Here is a 22,390-nt window from a genome sequence, read left to right on the forward strand (position 1 = left end):
TACTCGACGGATAAGCTATACATCTACTCGACGGATGAGCAATATCTACTCAACGGATAAGAAATATCCACCAGGAGTAGAGAAGTCAGGAAAGTTACTCGAGAACTCAAAAAGATATTGGCAAGTCATTCCTTCACTAAAGAACTCAGAGTTATCGACTAGTCTATATCCATTCGAGAACTCAGAGATATTTACAAGTCAAGTGAAGTTATGAAGACTAGAGATCTCGATGAGCTGAAGACCTCTACAAGCCAAACTCATTATGGAGTACCAGACATCTCGATAAGCCTTTATACTTGTCGAGATATCAAGTGTTCAAATGAATCAAACTGGAGATCTCGAAGTACAGTCTCAATACAGAATTGCAGATCAGTTTAATATCCAAGATAAACAATTAACAAATCATCCAACAGCTGTATTGATAAGTCTATAAAAAGCAGCTTGAAGAGTGTGCAAGATCAATGGCAAAGATTAACTGACAGAGGAAGATTAACGTAAACACGGGATGCTAAAGATATGTTAAGCCAGAAATGGAAGATTTGCTTTTCTATAAATAGAAATGACAAGTGACAGTTTAGAAAAGCTAATAGCATGTCCACTGTGTAAACCAGGAGTTAACTGAGCTTTAAAGTTAACACTGGTCCTCTAGTTAGATGTAACAAAATAGATAAAAATTCTTATAACACTCTCGAGAAGAAGCTGAGCTCTTTAACTTAGAAGAGCTTAGAAATTTTGTAGCAAAGCATCTTAATTTTTAATACAAAAATTAAGTGAGTTTTGAAGATCTGTGTTCTTTATTTTATGCAAGTTTAATTTCTGCATGAACACCTATCTATACAAGATTTAATTTACTTTTTTCAACCATTATCTTTCAAGAAAAGCCTAAAATCAGAAAAATATATTCCCCCCTCTGTGTGTGATTAATTACCTAACAATTATGTTATCAGTAATCAATGACCAGGAATGAAAGCACTCTATGTGTCAGAGATGATCGAATCAATTACTCGTTTTAATCTGTTAGCTAGAACTTTAGAGATAATCTTTTACACCAAACTGCAGAGTGAAATAGGGCTAAGATCAGTCATTTGCACTAGATTTTGTTTCTTGGGTATAAAAGTAATGTTAGTGTTTCTTAACTGAACATCAATCACACCAGTTGCAAAGAACTGGCTAACAATACCAAATATGTCTGACTCAACAATAATCTGGCATTTTTAAAAAAATCCCGGGCTCATACCATATGGGCCCGGAGATTTTTCCAAGTGTATATCGAACAAAGCTACTTTAATCTCATTCTCATCCACATCTTCCGGTAACATTGAATTTTGCTCCTATATAATCTTGCTCAATAAGAAACTAGTGATGACTTCTCAGTTCGTCTCTGTTGCAGCAAATAAGCAAGTAAAGTAGCCAGTCGTAGTCTCTTAAAAACCTGAACCCCTTTAAAAAAGAACAAACATTATCATCCTTCAATGACATAATTTAATTAATCTTTCTTCCTTAGTTGCAGTGTGAAAGTACTTGTTGATTTGATCGCCTTCTCTTAAACATAGCTGTTTACTCATTTATCTCCAGGACACTTCCTGTTGAGCATACATTTCTGTACGCCTTTTTCTTTCTTCTTTACCTATCTCAAATAACCTAACATCCCTTCTCCTTTTAAGTGCCTTCAGAAGTTTCGTACTGTGACTAATATGCCCCTTAAAATTATATGTGGATTCCTTCCCCCACACTGAAAGAACATTTGAGTATTGTGGAAGCTTCTCATAAAATGATTCACCAAAGTTGTTATTTCACACTTCTTCTACCAACTGAAGCACATTGGCTCGCGGAGCCATGCATTTTTTAATCTAAAAGACTTGGTACGCAAAAACTGCTGAACTCCTTGAGTTTCCAACCAAATTGGACAGTGGTCATAGGTCGATGTTGGAAAAACTTAGAGAAAAAAAGAAGACACCTACATTTTGCATAGAACTTGTACGGCTATTTTACTTGAATAAAACTCAAGGTAAAGTAGCCATTATATAGGCTTTACAAACATATTAAAACTAACTACTACCAAAACTAACCACTACTAATTATTGGGTAAATTACATGTCCATAATTTACTCCACAACTCCACTACCCCACTACTAAACAATTCTAAAATAATATTTTTCTCTAATAATTAATCTATTGCTAAATATCTAAAACATCTAATAATTAAATATAATTAACTAGACAATATTTGAAACATAAATCTAACACACCCCCTTGCTTCAAATATTCCTAAAAAAATACTATTTTGAAGCACTTCTCTTTAATTTTTTTTGTGATGCACTTCTCACCACCATCTCTTCATTTTGTGATGCAGTTCTCACCACTATCAAGTTTGATGCACTTCTCATCAAAAACAATTTTTTTTTGTTGATGCACTTCTCATCAACGTCATTTTTGTTTGCCGGAGCACTTCTCTCCTGGTGCACATAATCACCCACACTTCTAAAACAAAATTTCTTTCACAACCACTTGTGCCATGATATCTTTCTCATTATTTTCACTGCTCAATTTTCTCCTTAATTTTTTTTATCATGCTTCTCTTTCTTCTTCCCATGCTTCTCTCTCGTAGACTTTTTTCTTGATACCTCATTAAATATAAATGGAGAAATGTTTTGATGCCATTTGAAATCACAGATAAATACTTAATATATATATATATATATAAATGTATGTATCACAAGCCCTAGATCATGAAGCTCTGATGCCAAGCGTGGAATTAAAAATAAACAAACATACATTTATATGTTTAAGATGAAGAGAACATAAAAATAAGCTCCACTACCCCACTACTAAACAATTCTAAAATAATATTTTTCTCTAATAATTAATCTATTGCTAAATATCTAAAACATCTAATAATTAAATATAATTAACTAGAGAATATTTGAAGCATAAATCTAACACACCCCCTTGCTTCAAATATTCCTAAAAAAATACTATTTTGAAGCACTTCTCTTTCTCTATCAAGAATGATGAAGAGATGGTGGTGAGAAGTGCATCACAAAGATGAAGAGAAGTACTTCATAAGTTTAAGATTAAGGGGGTGATTGTTGAAAATTAATCTTAAAATTTATTATTTAGATTTTGTTTTAATTTTAAATAAATGTGTTGTTATTTTAATCGAAGCTTATTCTTTGTTTTAAGTAAAATACAGCACCCAGTTTGTAGTCGTGGAATTAGTCAGCTAGAAGAAGTCATAGTCTGTTTGAGTATTTGTAGGTTAAGTTGGAGTCATGGAATATTATTATGAGTGTTATTCCCAGATGTACGTAGTATGTGATAGGTTATATATCACTGCATGTAATCAATTTCATTTTGAGAGAAATAATATTAGTACTTATTTTTATGTTCTCTTCATCTTAAACATATAAATGTATGTTTAAGTATTTTTAATTCTACAGTCGAAACCTCTAGATTCGTAAGCTTAGCATCCTAAAACAGATTAATAAACTCTTGGGGAAAAAGTGCTATATCCAGACACACTTTATTGTTCTAGTTTGTACCATTACCTCGTTCCCATATATATTGATATCGATACAAATTCATGTTCATGAGATCACAGTCATTTAACATGTATTGAAAGTCCTGCATTAGTCTTCGAAGGTAGGGCCTGCCACCTAGTTTATGATTTTGAGACATCGTATTATTCATATTTCCGATTAAACACCATGTAAGATGATTGTTATGTGTGAGATTTCTTATCAAGTCCCATATTTCCTAACATTTGGACTTATCTGGCTCTCCATAAACTCCTGTTAATATATAATTATGACCCTGCTTTGTTGACACATTAGCATTTATATGCTTTTTGTTATAGGATATCAGGGACACCTCTTCTTTGTTTTTCCAAATTAGAGCCACCCCACCACTATGACCCTGCGATTCATACCTTCAAAATGTAACATGTTCATTACCTTTTCTACTATTTTATTCTTACACAAGATTTCACATCAAAATACATAATCAGGTTTTTTTCGGAGTACTATCTCCTTAAGGAATTTAAAGTCCACGGCTTCCCTAATTCATGGCAAGTCCAACTTAGTATACTCATAATCCTAGGCAAGCACTCTTGTGAGTACTCGCTTCTTCCCCATTTTTTTGAAATTGTTTTTTTTGGGCGTGCAAGCTCCAAGTTCCTCTCATCCGAGTGCATTAGTATTCCAGTCTTAAGGCACATTATTTCACCTACATCTAAGACTCCATTTGTTTTACGCTACTTAGTTTCTTAGTTTCTATAACTACACCTTCTTTCCTTATGGGTAACAACGGTATTATTGGCCTATTATGTTGCAAATTCCTTATCTCCTATATCCCGCTTACTTGATTTTTTTTGAAATGCATTTCCCCCAAGATTCCCTCAAATTAGAAATTTCAACCTAATTTGTTGGAGTAAATAGTAAATCTTGATTACTATCACCTACATTATTTCGGAATGGACTCTTTCCTGATTTTTAATTCGGATCCCGCCATATGTTCTGTTACGAAGCTATTTTACAGCAATATATTTCACATGCCATTTGAAAGGTGCTCTCATGAAATCCCCATAAGGTTTAAAATTTTTTGTTTCAAGTGTTACAAGCAGACGAATATAGGACTTCCCAGAGTATCCTATAATAAAATAAATAAAAACAAAAGGCAGGGATATTCTCATACTTAAACTATAACCAAAACCACTATCACTCCCATTCTATATTTCAGATATTTATTTTGCATTTGAGAGGTTTGGTGACATCTATGGTTACACGCATATGTAGATAATATCTCCGAATACCCACAAAATTGCTAGATGCAGAGGCTACAAACTTACCAATATAATTGCCAACTTCTTGAAGAATTCTTTTGTTCATGAACCCTGCTTCGAGATCGTAGATTTGAACCCACATATTTATGTATTTTAACGCGACACATCTTGGATTATCCCCTTCTTTCATCGTAGACATAACCAATGTTTTTCTCTTGAACGATCATGGACAACCTTCCATAACCCTCTTAACATCAACTATAATATTCGGGATATATCGTGTAATTATTTTTGTCAATAAATGAATATTATGTGATTATTATATGAATTTTGGTGAATTATGTGTTAACTGGTATCCGTGTTTAGTGTTTATATGTGATAAGATTTGCGAATTTTAATTTTTATATATCTAAAATGAGGTATATATTATTTTGATATTTTTCTAGTAATTTATGTCATTATATGATATAAAATGATTTATAGATTTAATAAATTATTTTTTGATTTATTATTAAATATTTTGAATATTCAGTAATCATCCAACTTCAACAGTTTTTACGCTTTTACTACCCGGAAGTTTCGGAAAAACTCATTTATAGCCTAACTTGATTATTTCGAGCATTTTCCGTATTTTGACTTTTTCGATCCTAAGTACGGTTTTACCTGTATTATTCCCAGCACAAATTTTATGATATTATTTTTGTTTCGGTAACCAATAAACCAGCTACTTTCGATATACGAGATATTTTGAATAAACTATTATATTATCTTTTTGTAGTACGTGCAACCAAAAGCGCCGAGCCTCAAAACTGTAGTTCAAAGCCCAGTTTTGATGTTTATCCTAAAACCGGTACTGAATAGGATCAATTTTTTTAATAATTAGCAATTAAGTATTCTATTTTTATATATGATATGACCCAACGGGGTACCAATATTCCGTAAATATAAATAGCCCTTATAGTACTTTATTTTATACCGATAAACATAAACAAACAATAAAACTAGATAATTACCGATAAAAATACGTATACTCATCGTGTTCTTCGTAATCAAACGGAGATTCGAGGGCGTTATCGAAGTCGGATCTCGTGCGAGTAACCAAATCGAAGCTATCGCGGAGTAGAATCAAGTTCTTTAATCCATACACATGTAGAATCAACATGTTATTTACTAATTATTTTATTAAATTCGAATTTAATTTGATTAAATTATGACTTTTTGATTTTGAAATTGTTTGTATGTTTGGATGATTGCATGTTGTAGATCATGAAATTCTTGTCAATTTTGTATATTATATGTTGAATTTTGAGTTCCATAACATGTCCAAAATTGAGGTTTGATTTTTGAATTAAGAAATTAGGGTTTATAGAGTTTGAATATTCTTAATTGAAAATTAGGCACTTTTGATTCAAGGGTTATTAGTTTAATTGGATAATACCAGTAAATAGATCATAAGAAAAGGAATCGAATGGTAGTGCTTTGATGTCTGGAGGATAATCGAATGGTAGTGGCAGCAAGGCCACCGAAAAAGCTCATGGCGACAGCCATGGAGTCCGGCCAGCGACGGGAAAGAAGGGGGAAGGGGTGGTAAAATTACCATTTCGTCCCCCTAGTTTGCAAAATTTTACCTTTCAGTCCCTGTAGTTTTCAAATTTATAAAAATAGGATTTCTGTTTTAAAATCTTTCAAAAATCGTATTATTCATTTACTTTAATTTCAAAAAAAATAATTTATTATTTAAAAATTCCAAAAATCTCTATTTTAATTCCAAAATTCGTTTTTAATTCAAAAATAAATCTGAATTATTTATTTAATTAATTTTAATTAATAATTAATTATTTATTTGGTCAATTAATTTCATAGTAATTGGTTAATTAAATTATTTTATTATTAAATATTTTAATTGATTATTTAATTGGATTTCATTATCTCTTTTGATTTAAAAATTCTGAAAAATAGTTTCTAGCTTTAAAATATTTTTCTAAATTATGTTCAATGCTCGATAATTATTTGAAAATGATTTTAAAGTCATATTTGGGTATTCGAACCATGTTAATTATTTATAAAATGATTCTTTTACCCGTTTTAACTCCGAAAAATGTCCAAAAATTCGCATTAAATACCGGAAAAATTATTTTAACCCCGAACTTTCTTTGTAAAATGATTTTTATCAAATACCTTACTTTCAATGTGCTATGTATTATCTGATTGATGTGTTATATGTCTATGTGTTCATTGTTTGATTGTTTTAGTCATAACTTTCAATCCGTAAGTCGAATTTGGGTGAAACGAAGTGTAGATAGAAGCTTGTAACATCTATGTGACCATTAGAATAAGATGAGAATGAGTATTGATAGAAGTGAGGCGTAGGAAAGGAAAACAAGTGGTCAGTGAATAGAATTGATAGACGAGTGCTAGTGAAGAGGAGATCAGTTGAGATAAGGCAAGTTTATTTGGAACCTTTCTTGAGATATATTATAAATGTTCTGAACCTTTATTGAGATATAATTCAAGTATTCTGAATAGTTCTTGTTTTATATTGCAAGTGCTTTGAATTGCTTAACCATAAACCTTGATCATATCAATTGATCTTTGAACCATAAGCCTTATTCTTTGGAAACTATTGATTGTTGAATTCTCAGATACTAAACCACATAAACACGGGGCTACTCCACAAATACATATACACCTTACACCAGTCACTGAAATGGATTTGCTGTTAGGGATTCGAGCATATAAACGCAGCGGAAAATTAAAAATTTCGAATCCCTACCTCAGGATCTATGTATAATGAACGGATGATTATGGAGAATAGGATCATGTACCTTAATAAAGATTTCCAACTGATATGATAAACGTTCTGATCTTGATGAACCACAGCAGCCCTCCTTGCGAAGATTTGCTCTTCAAAGGTATCCACACGAACGTCCAATCGTCCAACGATCACCGGAGCCGGTACTAGCCGATTTGGTTGCCTTCTTCTCTCTCTCTCTCTCTAGCCTCTCTAGGATTTAGAGCTGCTAGGGTTTTTCTCCAAAAACGTGATTCGACCTCCAACCCTAAAGTATACATCTTAATGCATATATAGGGGAGAGAAAGGATTAAGGTCTAACCCTAAACCTAATGGGCTTCTAAAAGACCCATTCCGATTTGTGGTTTATTCCATTATTAAATTTGAATTCAAATATATATATAATTAATCAAATCTCACTTAATTAATTTAATAATTAAATTCGAAATAATAATAACAAAATATTTAAATAATACTCCGTTTAAACGTTCTTTGTTTGTGACCCTTTAGGTTATTATTACGTTGGCAATAATTTTATTTTTCAATAATAAAATTATAAACAATGGGTGACATCTAGTAATACATCATTGCTCCCAAGTAATAATAATAATTGGTGATTCAGTTAAACCTTTCGTGAATAATGTACAATGTAATATAATCCCATTAGCCTTATATTATAGATCAAACTCGAGGCATGCATTCTGTCATCCTCTGCAAGCGTTTAATCCTTCTTTCCTTGATCAATGAGTAAACTATTAAATAAATCACTATTTGAGCACGACCATGCATTTTATAGTCTTACTCAATCAAGAGGCCAATAATATCACTCCTTTAATAAAGGAGGGCTAAATCACATCTAGATCATTCATATTTCTCATACCATTCATAATATACCCAATGATTACTTTTATGATTACCCGGTCAAGGATAACTTTCAATAGTATCAAAGTATATTAATTCTCGTATAGAAATATAATGATTTCAGGTCTAAGGACCAATACATCATTATCACTGTGAGATTAACTTATGACACATTAAACATGTAGTATCTCACAACGGGTCAATCCAGCACCATATATTTAATATATGTGCCTGTGTTTTGACTTTAGTATCACCATACTTATGATCAATGAGATGTGATCATCACTCAACAAACACACTAGTCTTAACGTATTAATTATCGTCCCTTAACAATAATACTTGACTAGGGACCTTTAGGAATAATAATACTATTCTCATAATCTCATTTCTAAGTCCAGATTCGTGGTTTTATTGGATAGTTTTATAAATTTGAACCAGATTCGTGATCGTATTAGGCCAATGTGTGCCTTGGATCCAGTATATAGAGCATAGTTGTGTCCCTTGCTCTGGTTTAGTTCGTGACTGATCAGCAGCCTAACCTTGATATTTTTTAAAATTAAAAGTGAATATCCAATTCTAATAATTTCTTAACAAGAAACTTGATTCCTCTAAATCATTTCATTTGATCATTGTTTAATCTTAGTTATTGTCCTTGTGACTTGCTGAGTTAGTTATCTCACTCTTGCGAATCTTTTTTTGTTCTTTTCCAGTTAAGAAGGAAACTGTTGGTAGCGAGGATTCCCAGACCAGTGTGCGAACTAGGATTCCAGGTTGAGTTGGATCGAGCTAGCAGAAGCTTTTATGCTTTAGTTTTGAGTTTTCCAGTTTTCAAGTTTGTAAGAATGTTGTATTATCAATTGTAAGTTAAACTAGCTGGGATTTGGAACGTTGTAATGTAAGTTGATGTTGTAGCTTGTTTTCATGCTTTAACCTATTGTTATCCGTGGTTATGTAGTATAGGGTCATTGCATATATTATTTCATAAACAGATTTATATTGTATGTGTGGGTGTGTTGTGAACCCCAAACTTCTGACTCGGGTTTGGAGGGCGTCACATCAACTGCATGGTAAAAATAAGAAAAGATTGGCTTCAAGATCTTTGATGTAAACACCCATACCTGATTTCCAAAATGCTTCCAATGTTTGTTGCACGACATCGAAGTCAACATCACCCTCTAATATGAATCATGGAACGAAACATAACTTTGTGTTAAAACCAGTGAAATATTATTCATCCCCATTAATGCCTCCATCTTCTATTTCCAGGCCACCATCTTCATCATCATCCAAAGTTATATTATTCATAGAGTGTACTATACTGCTGCATGGATCCATGATGTTACTAATGATAATGATTGAAGATATGAAAAAAGACTAGAAAAATAAAAAACAATCACACCATTTTAAAAGACAAGAATTAAAAGTTAACATTGAGCTTACAAATGTGTAATATTAGTTCATTTTATATCCTAAAAATCATAATATATACTAAAAAATCTCATCTCTAATTGAAATATTGAATCAAACTTATCTTCGCGCTATAATGTTAATTTTAAAAAGAAAACTGGTTGTTGGTGTTCGTAGACACATTACCTGAGCTTAAGTCTTTTTTGAATATGACATTTTAATGTCAAATCTCCAAATATAAACATCATAATCTTCATTTACAAAAATACTTATACGTCATACTTATTTAATTTTAACCCCAGGCAAGTTTTCTAATTAGGTCATCGTTAACGATCCCAATTATAAATATCAACAATAAAATTCTAACTTCAAAAAAAAATCCATCATATTTGTTTATTTATAAGAAAAAGTTTTTGCATCCATTATTTATTAACAATTATTCATCAATTACTTTTATCCACCAAAAATACGTAAACCTTTAATTCAAGAGTTTTAAATTCTTCCTATGTTAAAAATTATATGTGGAAGTAAATCGTTATCACTTTACTTTTTACTGCACTGATGTCGACTGTAGTGGGCAAGATGAATGCTAAATTGGTCAGGTGCTTTTTCAGAGATATCAGTTATTTAGCTCTAATTCGTGATTCTAAATGATAGATTTTCAGTACAGCCAATGTTAAAATGACGATTTTACGATACAACCATATATTGTCAAATTTAAATAAAACAACAATGTTGTAATTCCAATTATTTTAACTGATACAAGTCTTATTTTGTTATTTTATATTGTTTGTCAGAGAGACATTCACTTATTCTACTATTAAAATATCCATATATGTAGTGATCGATGAAAATCGTTGACTATAAATGATCAACCATTGCTACTGAATTATTTGGATATTTTCCAAAAATATATCCTCCGAATCTTACTCAAAATAAACGAAATGATATTTTTTTAGTAAAACCTAAGTTTTTAGTGGCACGGCAAAATGTCAATTTGTAATGATCCATAATATAATAACATAAGTTCCAAACCGATTTCACGGTAGGTGCCCTGTTCAAAGGGCTCGGCTCACTATACAGGCTTGTTGAAGTCTAAAACTTAAGGTTAGGTGGGCTGTATCAGAAGTAGGGATGGCAATTTGTACCGAACCGATGGATACCCGATCCGTATCGATCCGATCGGGTTTTACCGAACCCGAATATTTCGGGTTTGGATTCGGGTTCGGGTTTGATTTTTAAACCCGAACCATTTTCGGGTCGGGTTTGGTTTTAAGGCATACCGTTTCGAACCCGACCCGAAAACCCGAAACCCATTCCGACCCGAACCCGAACCCGATCCGAAACCGGTGTTATTATATATATAATATTTTATATTTTATAAGTAATAATATAATATATAATATAATATATTACTAATATTAGTACTAAAAAATTATACTTTTTACAAACTATTGCATTAAAGTTGTTTAAATATGTTTTTAGCGGTATTTTCACTACAAGTATACTAAAGGTCAAGATTGTTATATAATTTCACCAACAATTGTATTCATAGAGGTATATTATCCCTTGTCTTCTCTGAACCCTCTAATTCAATCCCAAAATTTTCAATATCGTCATATTTATGAGCACTTTGCTCAAACCAGAGTCTACTAATTTTTCACTAGATTTTGTGTAAATTAAGGTGCAATTTGATAGTGATCTACAAACCCGAATCCGAACCGAACCCGATAGGTTCGGATTTTTCCAGGTTCAGATTTTTCCGGGTTCGGGTTTGACAAAAATAATCGGGTTCAGGTTTGATTTTTGCTAAACCCGTTTCGACCGACCCGATTGCCATCTCTAATCAGAACGGTTTTCTAGTTCAAAGAAAAGACCTAACTTAGGGTTAGGTCTAACACAGTAACACCTAATAGTTTTAACTCTTGATAGCATGATAATTTGGTCTTGAATTTCTTTTCTCATTCAACAATGAATGTAATAAATTCTCAACTTACAACGATATCGTAATTGATTATATAATCAATTCATAATAAATAATTAATGAATATAATATATTAACAGAGCTCTCCTTATTTCGCTAACAATCTTTAAGAATAAAGATAACTCCAATATTTTCGTACAATAATATATTAACATATCATTTAACATCTGTGTCAAAACACAATTAAATAATTTGCCCCGGTCAATAAAATCACCCACTCCAACTGGCATCGTCTTTATCTTGATATTCATCGTTATCGCTATATATATATATATATATATATATATATATATATATATCACTGTTAGGGTTTTATAAAAAATCTCTTCAGAATCTCTTTATTGATCGTCGTCCTTTTGACACCAGCTTTACATAAACACACCACTAAAGCAACATTTTCGCCATTTGTATCGTCTCCTTGTTCTTTACATTTTTTCCCACACTCATGAATTATTTATAGATTTATTTTTCACCCGCAAATTCTCCCATAATCTTTTTCTTCTTGTACTCACAAACTCTTCCATGCAAATTTTTTTAAATTTTTTTCAAAATTAATTTTAAGGTTGATTCGATTGTAAACTTGAAATGCAGTTAATACATCCTTAAAATCAACATTTTCGAATTTATAAATTAAGTTGCATAACAGCAAAGCGGAATTTTGAAAATGAAACTTAAAAAATTATATTTTTGAAAATAACTGTGAAACTGAAAATATTTAACTCCCATTAAAATATTAACATATCTCTTGACACTAATCCTTTGCAGTGGATGCTCTGCGGTTGAATTAATTCTGATTGGACGCAAAGAAATTAAGTTTATTATGTTGTTTTAAACTGTAGTTTCAAAATGCCACGTAGAGAGAGCTTCCCTAATCCGACACCATATGCTTGTCATAAACGGGAGTCGTTAAGTATTTGTACCATCATATCTATCTGTTATCTTTTGCACACTATATATACATACATTGCTGGCACTCAAATTGTCGTTACTTTTCAGATTAAGCACCACCAACAACAAGAAGAGATCAAACACAAACATCGGAAACTACATTCGAACGAAACCTATCAAACCCTCCCTTCATGTCAACTTTCCTTACCTCAATTTCACCTTAAAATCTCACCTCAATCCTCACGTTCTATGGCAGCCACTGCCACTCCTGCCAAAAACACGACACGAAAACAAGGCGAAGGCCTCCTTCTAGGCCGGTTTGAAATTGGAAAACTCCTTGGCCACGGCACTTTTGCAAAAGTGTACCATGCAAGAAATATTAAAACAAATGAAAGTGTTGCCATCAAAGTCATTGACAAGGAGAAGATTCTTAAGGGTGGCTTGATCGCGCACATTAAACGTGAGATTTCTATTTTACGACGTGTGAGACATCCCAATATTGTGCAGTTGTTTGAGGTAATGGCTACTAAATCTAAGATATTTTTTATTATGGAGTATGTTAGAGGTGGTGAACTTTTTAATAAAGTTTCTAAGGGTAGATTAAAAGAAGATGTTGCCAGAAAGTATTTTCAACAATTAATTTCAGCTGTTGGATTTTGTCATTCTCGTGGCGTGTTTCATAGAGATCTTAAACCAGAAAATATATTGTTAGATGAAAATGGTGATCTTAAGGTTTCCGATTTTGGACTTAGTGCCATTTCGGAACAAATTAGAGGGGACGGATTGTTTCACACATTTTGTGGTACACCTGCTTATGTTGCTCCCGAGGTCTTAGGGCGAAAAGGGTATGATGCGGCAAAGGTAGATTTATGGTCTTGTGGGATTATATTGTTTGTTTTAATGGCTGGTTATTTACCTTTTCATGATCAAAATATTATGATTATGTACAAAAAGATATATAGAGGTGAATTTAGATGTCCTAGATGGTTTTCGCCAGAACTGAGTCGGTTGTTGATTAAAATTCTTGATACTAAACCAGAAACTAGGATGACAATTCCGGAGATTATGAATAATAGATGGTTCAGGAAGGGGTTTAAGCATATTAAGTTTTATATTGAGGATGATAAATTGTGTAGTGTTGAAGAGGGCGTTGATGATGCGATTAATTATATGTCGGATACTTCTATGTCTGAGTCAGAATCGGAGATGGAGAGTAGGAAGAGGTTCGTGAGTTTGCCTAGACCGGCTAGTTTAAATGCTTTTGATTTGATTTCAATGTCTTCAGGGTTTGATTTATCGGGGTTGTTTGAGGAGGAAGGCAAACATTCAAGGTTTGTGTCAAATGTACCTGCGCCTAATATATTATCCAGATTGGAGGAAGTTGCGAAGGTGGTTAGTTTTACCGTGAGGAAGAAAGATTGCAGGATGAGTATGGAGGGTTCTAAGGAGGGGGTTAAGGGACCATTGACAATTGTTGTTGAGATATTTGAACTGACACCCACGTTGTGCGTGGTAGAAGTGAAGAAAAAGGGCGGTGACAAAACAGAGTATGAAGAGTTTTGTGACCAAGAATTGAGGCCGGCATTGCAGAATCTTATGATGTTGGAGTCTGCAGAACCTTCACAAACACCCTCAGACACTGATTAGGAGATAGACTAAGAGACACCGGGTACGGCCTTTTCTCTTTGCAGTCTTCTATATTCATAATTTCTGTATAGTTAATCTGTTTGTGTCTCTGTTACAACGTCTCTTCATTTGAGCTACATATATGTTTGTATCTTGTAATGTTTACTCTGTTTCGTGATAAATGAAATGACTGAAAATTTATAAAAAAAATTCTCTGGTGGCTTCTAGTTCCTTTAGTTATATTTTTTTTTTCGCAACTGAGCTAGGAGGATGATGAAATAAAGTGTAACTGCTGAAGTACCCACAACAATTTGCATCTCTATATTTGCAGTACTAATGGAGGGATTGCATAAATATTTAACCGTTGATTGTGCCAATTGATATGGCTACACAATTTTTGATAAAAGCTTAGTGTCAATAGATGTAACAGGAAAGCAATCATGAGCAAAAGCTAATTATCAAGGCTGCACAACATTGATTATTACTTTGTTAATAATCTAAGCAGTTACATTATAGTTAAGTGATTTATAAGTTTAGTATCTGTTCTACTGATTAAAATTATTGGTTTATATTAAGTAAGGGTCTTTTCTGCCTTGCATTCCAGTTTCTCAAATACTGGTATTTGTTTGCAGCTATCAAAGCAACAGAAAATCATTCATATTTAGAGTAGGACATGTTTGGTATAATAATAAATGCTTAAAGTAACAGAACTTTGGTGAATGCAGCTGTTGAAGTAGCCAAATACAATATACATGTTGACTAGGACCATTGCTTGGTGTAATAAGCTGAGAATGCAGATCAGAACGTAATTAAATCTACGGAATGAAAAAGCCAACAATGCTTACTTGGAATCCTTATATCTGTTCCAGTGGCATCTGATGGCAGAGTTTTGAGATGTTATTTTTGAACATTCGTCAAACTTGGATTGTTAACATTATGTTCCGTGGCATCAGAAAGTTGCCGGAAGATTAACATGCTTTGAAAAATTAGTTTAAACTATTGATGTGCAGGACTGAAACTTCTCCAAGATATATGGTGGTGTGAAAATGTAATATCTCTGATTCATTTGTGAAACTTCAACTCATTTGACTAGGCAGATTGCTTGGCTGGACTACAGCTGCCCGGCATCTAATTTCAATGTTGATCTAAACCAGATAGTTGGTGAACTATGGCCGAAGCTTACCAAACAACTTGACCTATAAACTAAGGATTCTGTTTTCTGTTTGTACAGAAAAGTGCAGCCACTTTCTGTGAGGATGTAAAACCTGATCTAGGAAATTGAATGAAAGTTGTACTTTTTACTAAATTTCGTTTGCTAATGGTTGACGGAGTACCTTGCAACTGCATAACCTGGTAGTTTATAGTGTCAAAATAGTTTATTCTGTACTCGTGCAGTCTCAGTGTATCTTAATGAAATGTAATTGATATCTTGTGATTTTGTTCTTATTAAAATTGACTCTTTCTGCTTTTAAATGTGAGCGATGCAAATTATGTTTTTTGTTTCTCTGGGCGTGGCTTACTCCAGTTGGTCCCCAGTTAAGTTGTAGTCAAGTTTAATACTCTATCTCCTTACGTTGGAATGTAACACCTTAAGGACCATATAGCTTTCACATGAGATCTGAAATGTCTATTAAAGAATACTTCTTGTGATCAACGAGTCGCCTTTAGAGAAAGTAGGATGAAACATATGTGAGGCATAGAAGCCTAAACGGTTTGGACCGACATGGCCACAATGAATTGCTTGACAAATAGGCATTTGTGGTCAAGTGGCTGCATGGCCTCTCGCGGGACACTATTCTATTAATTCTCAGTTTCACGCTAAAGAATATTTTGCACAGCAAGATTGGGTGGCCATTTAAAGACCATTTGTCAATCTATTGTTTTCTGAGGTTGATGTCTGAACTAAATTCACTGTTTGGATCCTAAACCACTACGTCGCTCGTTTGTGGACCATTTGTCAGTATATTATCTTTTGAGCTGGATGTCTGAACCTCAATTCAATTCACAGTTTCAATCCTAAACCACTACAAGCTGGTTTGTGGTACCAGATCACTGTTTAGTTTCATGGTATTAGTTTCTTGCAACTTTATTTTACAGATAAACGTAGCATATGATTCCTTCACGAAAGAAATGACCTTTAAAAAGACGGTCCGCAATATCACATCTAATATGACCAGGCGCTGCTGAGAAACGAGGAGCCACTAGCTTGGAAAAAATATCTGTGATGCATTATCATCTAGCGAAATGCTCTTCAGCGATTAATTAGGCTTGTGCGATTGTTCTTTCAATCCGAATATTTATCTTCAATGATTTAAGCCGAAGGAAAAAACAAAACAAACCCATAGACTGCAACTCAATCAAGCTTGTGCAGTAGTTGTTGACATTTCAAGGTGCTAGATCTCGAACATGAATAATGGTATTTCTAATGCTCCTCGTCTTTCTTGTCATTTAATATGGAAGCAATATTCATGCAGGGAACGATAACTTAATATATAGTTTTTATACATCAAGGATATGTCTGGCACTAAGCATCAAAGAGTAAATAACTGTGGTAAGATTTATAGAATCATATCATGTACTGTATTATTATTCTTGAATTATGCGTTTTGATTTGATAGATTTTATTATAAGACAAGTAGTTAAGTTACTATCATTCTTTTTTTTGAATCGACTCCTTCAAGACACTTGGTCTGCATGATAGCAAGACAATCCCCAGAAACTCTGGTTTTTGTCCAAGTTACCAGCAAGCAAACAAATAAAGACAAACAGATACGTCTAGGCCCAGCAAATTTATTTGAGCAGTAATATGGTGTACACATATTTTGTAAAAAATATTTGTACATAATAACATGAAATTTGATTTGGGGTGTTTTAACTGGGTTTGTTGATATAAATGCAGATGCCTATTTTAAATAAAACACAGTACATGTAAAAAAATTTGTACATCATCAATACACCAAACATTTTTCAATTTATTATCAATTTATTATGCACATTAGGGTGTGACGCACCATTATTTTGAACGAGTAGTTTTTTTAATTTAGTGTTATGCATACATGTTGATATTTTATTTGCTGTGAGCTTCTTTATTTTCACTCTAAAAAGTTTGATTATATTCGTGCTTTGGTGCTTTGATGATTAGAAGTAATAAAAGCTTTAATATTTTTGAGTAAATAATGAGTTCTATAAGTAATTTTAGTGTGGTTTCTATAATCTTATAAATAATAAGATAATTTGGTTATATCAACTTCATCAGTAATACATATATCTGCTCTAAATTATTGTAACTACAAACATTTAAACTTTATTTATGAATATAAGAGGAAAAAATAAGTGTGAAAAAAGAGAAATTGTTTAGCTTATTAACAAAAATGAGATAATGTAGAAGAATAAGGAATATGATAAAGCTAAATTTAGAGATATAACTAATAAGTATCTTATTTTGAATAGAATATTAATCAGACTAATATTTTCTTTTTGCGTAATAATCAGATAAGCATTTGACACCGCAACAAATTTTTTAGTCGGTGACTCACCATACTCCAATTTCTTGATCAGCCACTCACTATGCAGGTACCTCTGAATTCTGATACTAGATGCAGAACTCAGTCATCTGCTTGTCTCCAGAAACAGATTCGAAAGCAGTTTATATTAATATTATTTGGTAGCTTTGTAAACTTAGTTTTAATTATTTTTAAGTTGTTATATTGTTTGTTCAATTGGTGTCAACGTACGACCGTCAATCTTGGATTCAAAAATATTTTTGTGATAGTTTTCTATATGGCTTCTTGTATGACTTTTGAAGAGAGGCTTATTCATTAATGTTATATTTAGGTATACATTTCTCTTACTATCCGAGGCTTTAAACTGTGAAAAAAGAAAAAGATACATAGAAATTTCGAAGCACATCTTCCATGAGCATTCACTGGTTATGAACGAGACTCACTGATACTTACTATCTAGATCATTTGTTATCATTGCAGCCTCTGTGTTATCATTGCAGCCTCTGTCACTGGAGACACTGATACTAAAGTTAGTGGCGTAGATAATAAATTATGTGCTAAAATATTACTACATCCATATATTCGACCTTCAACCAAATTTACCAAATCCGAAGTGTTTCTTCAGCTCCAATTAAATTATTCCTCTTTTGAAAGCTATCTTCGTCTATGAAGACATCGACGATGTTCAAACTTGAGACATAAAGACAGACATAAATTTTTGGTTTTTCGTTATAGTGATTGTGGTCTTATATTTCATCTTGACACCTGCTAATTAAAATCACGTCATTGCTAAACATTTTAAGTTCTCAATCATGTTGAACACTATCAATAGTTGTGCACGTGATGATCCAGTAGATTTCTGATTGTGTTTCAGTCTTCCAGAAAATAACTTTCTTATATTCATCAAAAGTTTTACTGCAAAGAACTTGAACTATTGGTATTGACATAAACATATCACTGTATGGGAAGATTAAGAGCATCCTATACAACTGTCGAGGGTATCAAAAGAGGATCATCTAGAAGTTTTAATTCATAACTTTAATTCTCATCAGAGGATATAAGTTGTGAAAGCAGTTGCCTGGCTTCAACTTAATTTTCTGCCAAACTGCTGCCTACTCTTCAACAGATTACCCACTGTTTTAGTTGTTTTCCCTCCATTTCCGAGTTTCTAATCTGACATTTTTCTTTGCGACTGCGTGCATTTGTAGAGATTTAAGTGTTACTTTCTTTTTTATTGTCCGGCGTTTTAGCTATTTCTATTTCAAATTTTACAATTTTTTTGGAAAGTTGTTATTCTCTTCATGACTGACTAGAATTGCCTAGGCATTTCGCTTGATTCTCAGTTCATAACACTTCAAAGTTTTTAGTCCTTTTACTCAATTTTCTCATGACAATTTGCGATTTGCACAACTATCTCACAGACGACTACCTCTGAAGGATAAAATCTAACAAGTGCATGTATGTTTAATTGTTTATGAATAAACTCTAACAATACTGTTAAAAATCATCCTAGAAAAGAGTACAAACCTCACAAAACTGCCAGAGTTTCAGCCCTGGGGATGGAGCCTTTTTAGGAACTATGTAATTCTGAAAACAGGAAAACAAAAACGCAGAGAACCAAACTAGCATGAAACTAAATTGTGCATAAAACATGTATACACGACATTGTGGTAAATTGTTGTCTATCATGTTTATGCTGTTACTGCAACTTATGATCAGTTCCTTCAGAGTTCCAGACTACATCTTTTAAAGAAGGCCTCAAATCTTGGTTGTAAAATTTAAGATATTCCATTGTATCACCAGCTTTTTTGGTCACCTCAACTACATGAAAAGATGGCGTTACTTCGAATATTTCTGCATCAATTGATAGCTGCCCTTTTCTTCCTTCCTTACTTCCTTGCATTTCCACCTTCCCGTCTTTCTTCTTAACCTTAAAATTTTCTGTCATAGCGACTTTTTCCAACTTTGATACTATTGATGATGCAGATTCTAATGAAGTGAACCGGGATGGTGATCTTTCAATCTTATCATTCTCAAATAATCCTGATAAATCGAACCCTGGTGAGAGTGATATAAGATCAAAAGCATTCAATGTTGTCGGCGTCATGGAAGAACTTGTTGAAGCTTCCTCTTTATTTCCATGGGAATCCAACTCAATGATACCTGGAAAATCAAGAACGCTGCATGGTGTGCTACTACTAGGCATATTACAATCAATTTTCGAAATAGGAAGGGGTTTAAATCCTTTTTTGAACCAAGAGTTTGCCATCAGTTTTTCCAACGTGATACGTGTGATTGGATCAGGATCAAGAATTCTTGATAGAAGCTTTCGGACTTCAAGAGGGAACCATTGTGGACATCTAAATTCGCCTTTGCAAATCTTTCTGTACATTTCCATTAGATTTTTATCTGTGAAAGGAAGATAACCTGCTAGTAAAACAAAAAGAATGACACCACAGGACCAAATATCAGCCTTTTCCCCGTCATAACCTCTCTTGTTAATCACCTCAGGTGCAACATAAGCTGGTGTTCCACAAGTTGTGTGCAGCTTTCCATCTTGTCTTTTTGACTCGATCAATGCACTCAATCCAAAATCCGAAACTTTCAAATTACCATCTTCATCAAGAAGGAGATTCTCGGGCTTTAGATCACGATGATACACACCTCTGCTATGACAGAAATCAACTGCAGCAATTAATTGTTGAAAATACTTTCGTGCAGCATCTTCTTTAAGCCTGCCTTTGGCAATTTTATTGAAAAGTTCTCCACCTTTGACATACTCCATTGCAAAATAAATCTTGTTTTTGCTAGCCATGACCTCAAATAGCTGAACCACGTTCGGATGTTTTACAAGCCTCATAACAGAGATTTCTCGCTTAATTTGATCCGTTAACCCAATCTTGAGGACTTTCTCTTTGTCAATGATCTTCACAGCAACGTTCTGGCCATTTTTGAGGTTCCGAGCATGGTAGACCTTGGCGAATGTCCCTTGGCCTAACAATTTTCCAAGCTCATATTTGTGCAATAACATTGTCCCTTTTTTCTCCATTTCTGATAACAATCTAACAACGGAGAAACAAAATGACAATTATGTTTTACTTCGTATGATACAACTGCATAGCAGTTTGGAAATTACAAGGAAGAATAAAGAAGGAAGAGGGCTATTGCCCCGAGAAAGCAGTGATCAAAATATCCCTGTGACAAAGATCAAGTTGTATAAAAAAATTATGTGTAAATGAAAACAAAATCCGTCATGGTCTCTTCCAAATAATTTAGAAACTAAGGCTCATCAGTCATCACCTTGTATATTTTTGGGCTATATATAGTAAAACATTGGTTGAGGTAAACAAACCAATTTCAAGTACACAGATAAATTTTAATATTTTGTGGAGTATATTAGTCCCGTTTAATAGCAGGGAAATTAGTTCCACAATTAAACTGATTTAGAAATTATTACATTTCAAGCTGATTTGTTTCATATTTTTTTGGTTTCCAACCAAGTCTTCGAAGCAAATGCTTGTAAAAACTGCCCAAACATGGATAGAATTAGAAGAAAGATGAGAAATATGTGGCAGAGAAATGTGTGGAGTTTGAGCTTTAATGAAACTGAAAAATATACTACATATGCACACACAGATACACGTGAATCACAAATTTTTTCAATCTCAGATAGCAGACGTCCCATATTAAGTCCACAACATCTTAACATCACCTCTCCCCACAATTTATATTTAGTGGCTTATATTTACATAACCATATTTTGTATCAGTATATCACTCTCATATCTGATAAACAAATCAGGTTCAGTGGTGTTTCTTCTTTACAAGTGGGATACTTATTAGCAAATTACTGTCTTTCTCCTAACTTATGTTATAGCAAGTGAAGTGCGATTCTTTCTGCCGTATAATATGTAATACCTTGCTCTCGAGTTTTAAATAAGATGAAAGACATATTTAGAAAAAAAGGAGAGCAGAACAACATGATCATTTAGTCCCAATTTCAGGATATATCGAGATACTTTTATCGAGATGCATGAAAATTTCCAATATGGGTTACCACAATTCGTCAATCGTCAACTTCTTCAGGATGTGATACTGTGTTTCATTTTTCTCGATCAAATTGTTCATTTTTTTAGCTGTTAAGAAATATACAGCTAAAGAATCCATGGTGTGTAACAACCATTAGAAATCCTACCTGATTAACATTTTCTATAGAAAGTAGAGAAAGGCGATCTAAAAACTATGTACTTGGTATAGCAGTGATACATGTTACTACATGAACAGTCCCAAAATTTAGATGCTTCGGCTGACAAAATCTCTAGCTCAGCCCTCCAAATGGGAGAGAGTCTTGGATTAGCTGCATATGCTGATACTCTGATAACTTCTCGCAGCTTATATATACCTGCCTTTACTCAGTGAACCATATAAAATGGAGAATCCTGAAAAATCATTGTTTTTATCATAGAATCTCATCATAAATTGTAAATTTTTATTTTAAAAAATATAAAATTCGATGCTAATTTAGAATATAAATATAATAAAAAAAATTAA

General features: G+C 33.1%; 2 protein-coding genes and 1 long non-coding RNA gene across 5 annotated transcripts; 2 read left to right on the forward strand and 1 right to left on the reverse strand.

Annotated features, from left to right (window-relative positions):
• The first annotated feature begins 12,781 nt into the window (after positions 1–12,781).
• LOC141678172 (CBL-interacting serine/threonine-protein kinase 12-like) lies at positions 12,782–15,678 on the forward strand. Of its 2 annotated transcripts, none has more exons than XM_074484423.1 (2): positions 12,782–14,380; positions 15,063–15,678. In XM_074484423.1, the coding sequence occupies exon 1, from the start codon at positions 12,961–12,963 to the stop codon at positions 14,356–14,358; it is 1,398 nt and encodes a 465-aa protein (XP_074340524.1). In that variant the 5' UTR covers positions 12,782–12,960; the 3' UTR covers positions 14,359–14,380; positions 15,063–15,678. The 2 variants fall into 2 exon arrangements, with proteins under 2 accessions (XP_074340524.1, XP_074340525.1); XM_074484424.1 differs by having other exon boundaries at positions 15,348–15,678.
• Positions 15,679–16,351: 673 nt separating this feature from the next.
• LOC141678608 (uncharacterized) lies at positions 16,352–18,182 on the forward strand. 2 transcript variants are annotated; one of them, XR_012557812.1, is made up of 3 exons: positions 16,352–16,753; positions 16,812–16,888; positions 17,830–18,182. It is a non-coding gene; the product is annotated as an uncharacterized LOC141678608 (long non-coding RNA). The 2 variants fall into 2 exon arrangements; XR_012557811.1 differs by having other exon boundaries at positions 17,911–18,182.
• A 1,117-nt stretch (positions 18,183–19,299) lies between these two features.
• Positions 19,300–21,270, reverse strand: LOC141678607 (CBL-interacting protein kinase 5-like). Its single transcript, XM_074484953.1, has one exon. It carries the CDS (start codon positions 20,887–20,889, stop codon positions 19,540–19,542), a length of 1,350 nt encoding a protein of 449 aa, XP_074341054.1. The 5' UTR covers positions 20,890–21,270; the 3' UTR covers positions 19,300–19,539.
• Between the last annotated feature and the right edge of the window lie 1,120 nt (positions 21,271–22,390).

This window comes from Apium graveolens, chromosome 8 (assembly GCF_009905375.1).
Source record: "Apium graveolens cultivar Ventura chromosome 8, ASM990537v1, whole genome shotgun sequence".
Classification (NCBI taxonomy): Eukaryota; Viridiplantae; Streptophyta; class Magnoliopsida; order Apiales; family Apiaceae; genus Apium; species Apium graveolens.

What these genes read in the sequence shown, in the direction of transcription:
- LOC141678172 (XM_074484423.1), top strand. Translation starts at nt 12,961, where the DNA reads ATGGCAGCCACTGCCACTCCTGCCAAAAACACGACACGAAAACAAGGC.
- LOC141678607 (XM_074484953.1), bottom strand. Translation starts at nt 20,889, where the DNA reads ATGGAGAAAAAAGGGACAATGTTATTGCACAAATATGAGCTTGGAAAA.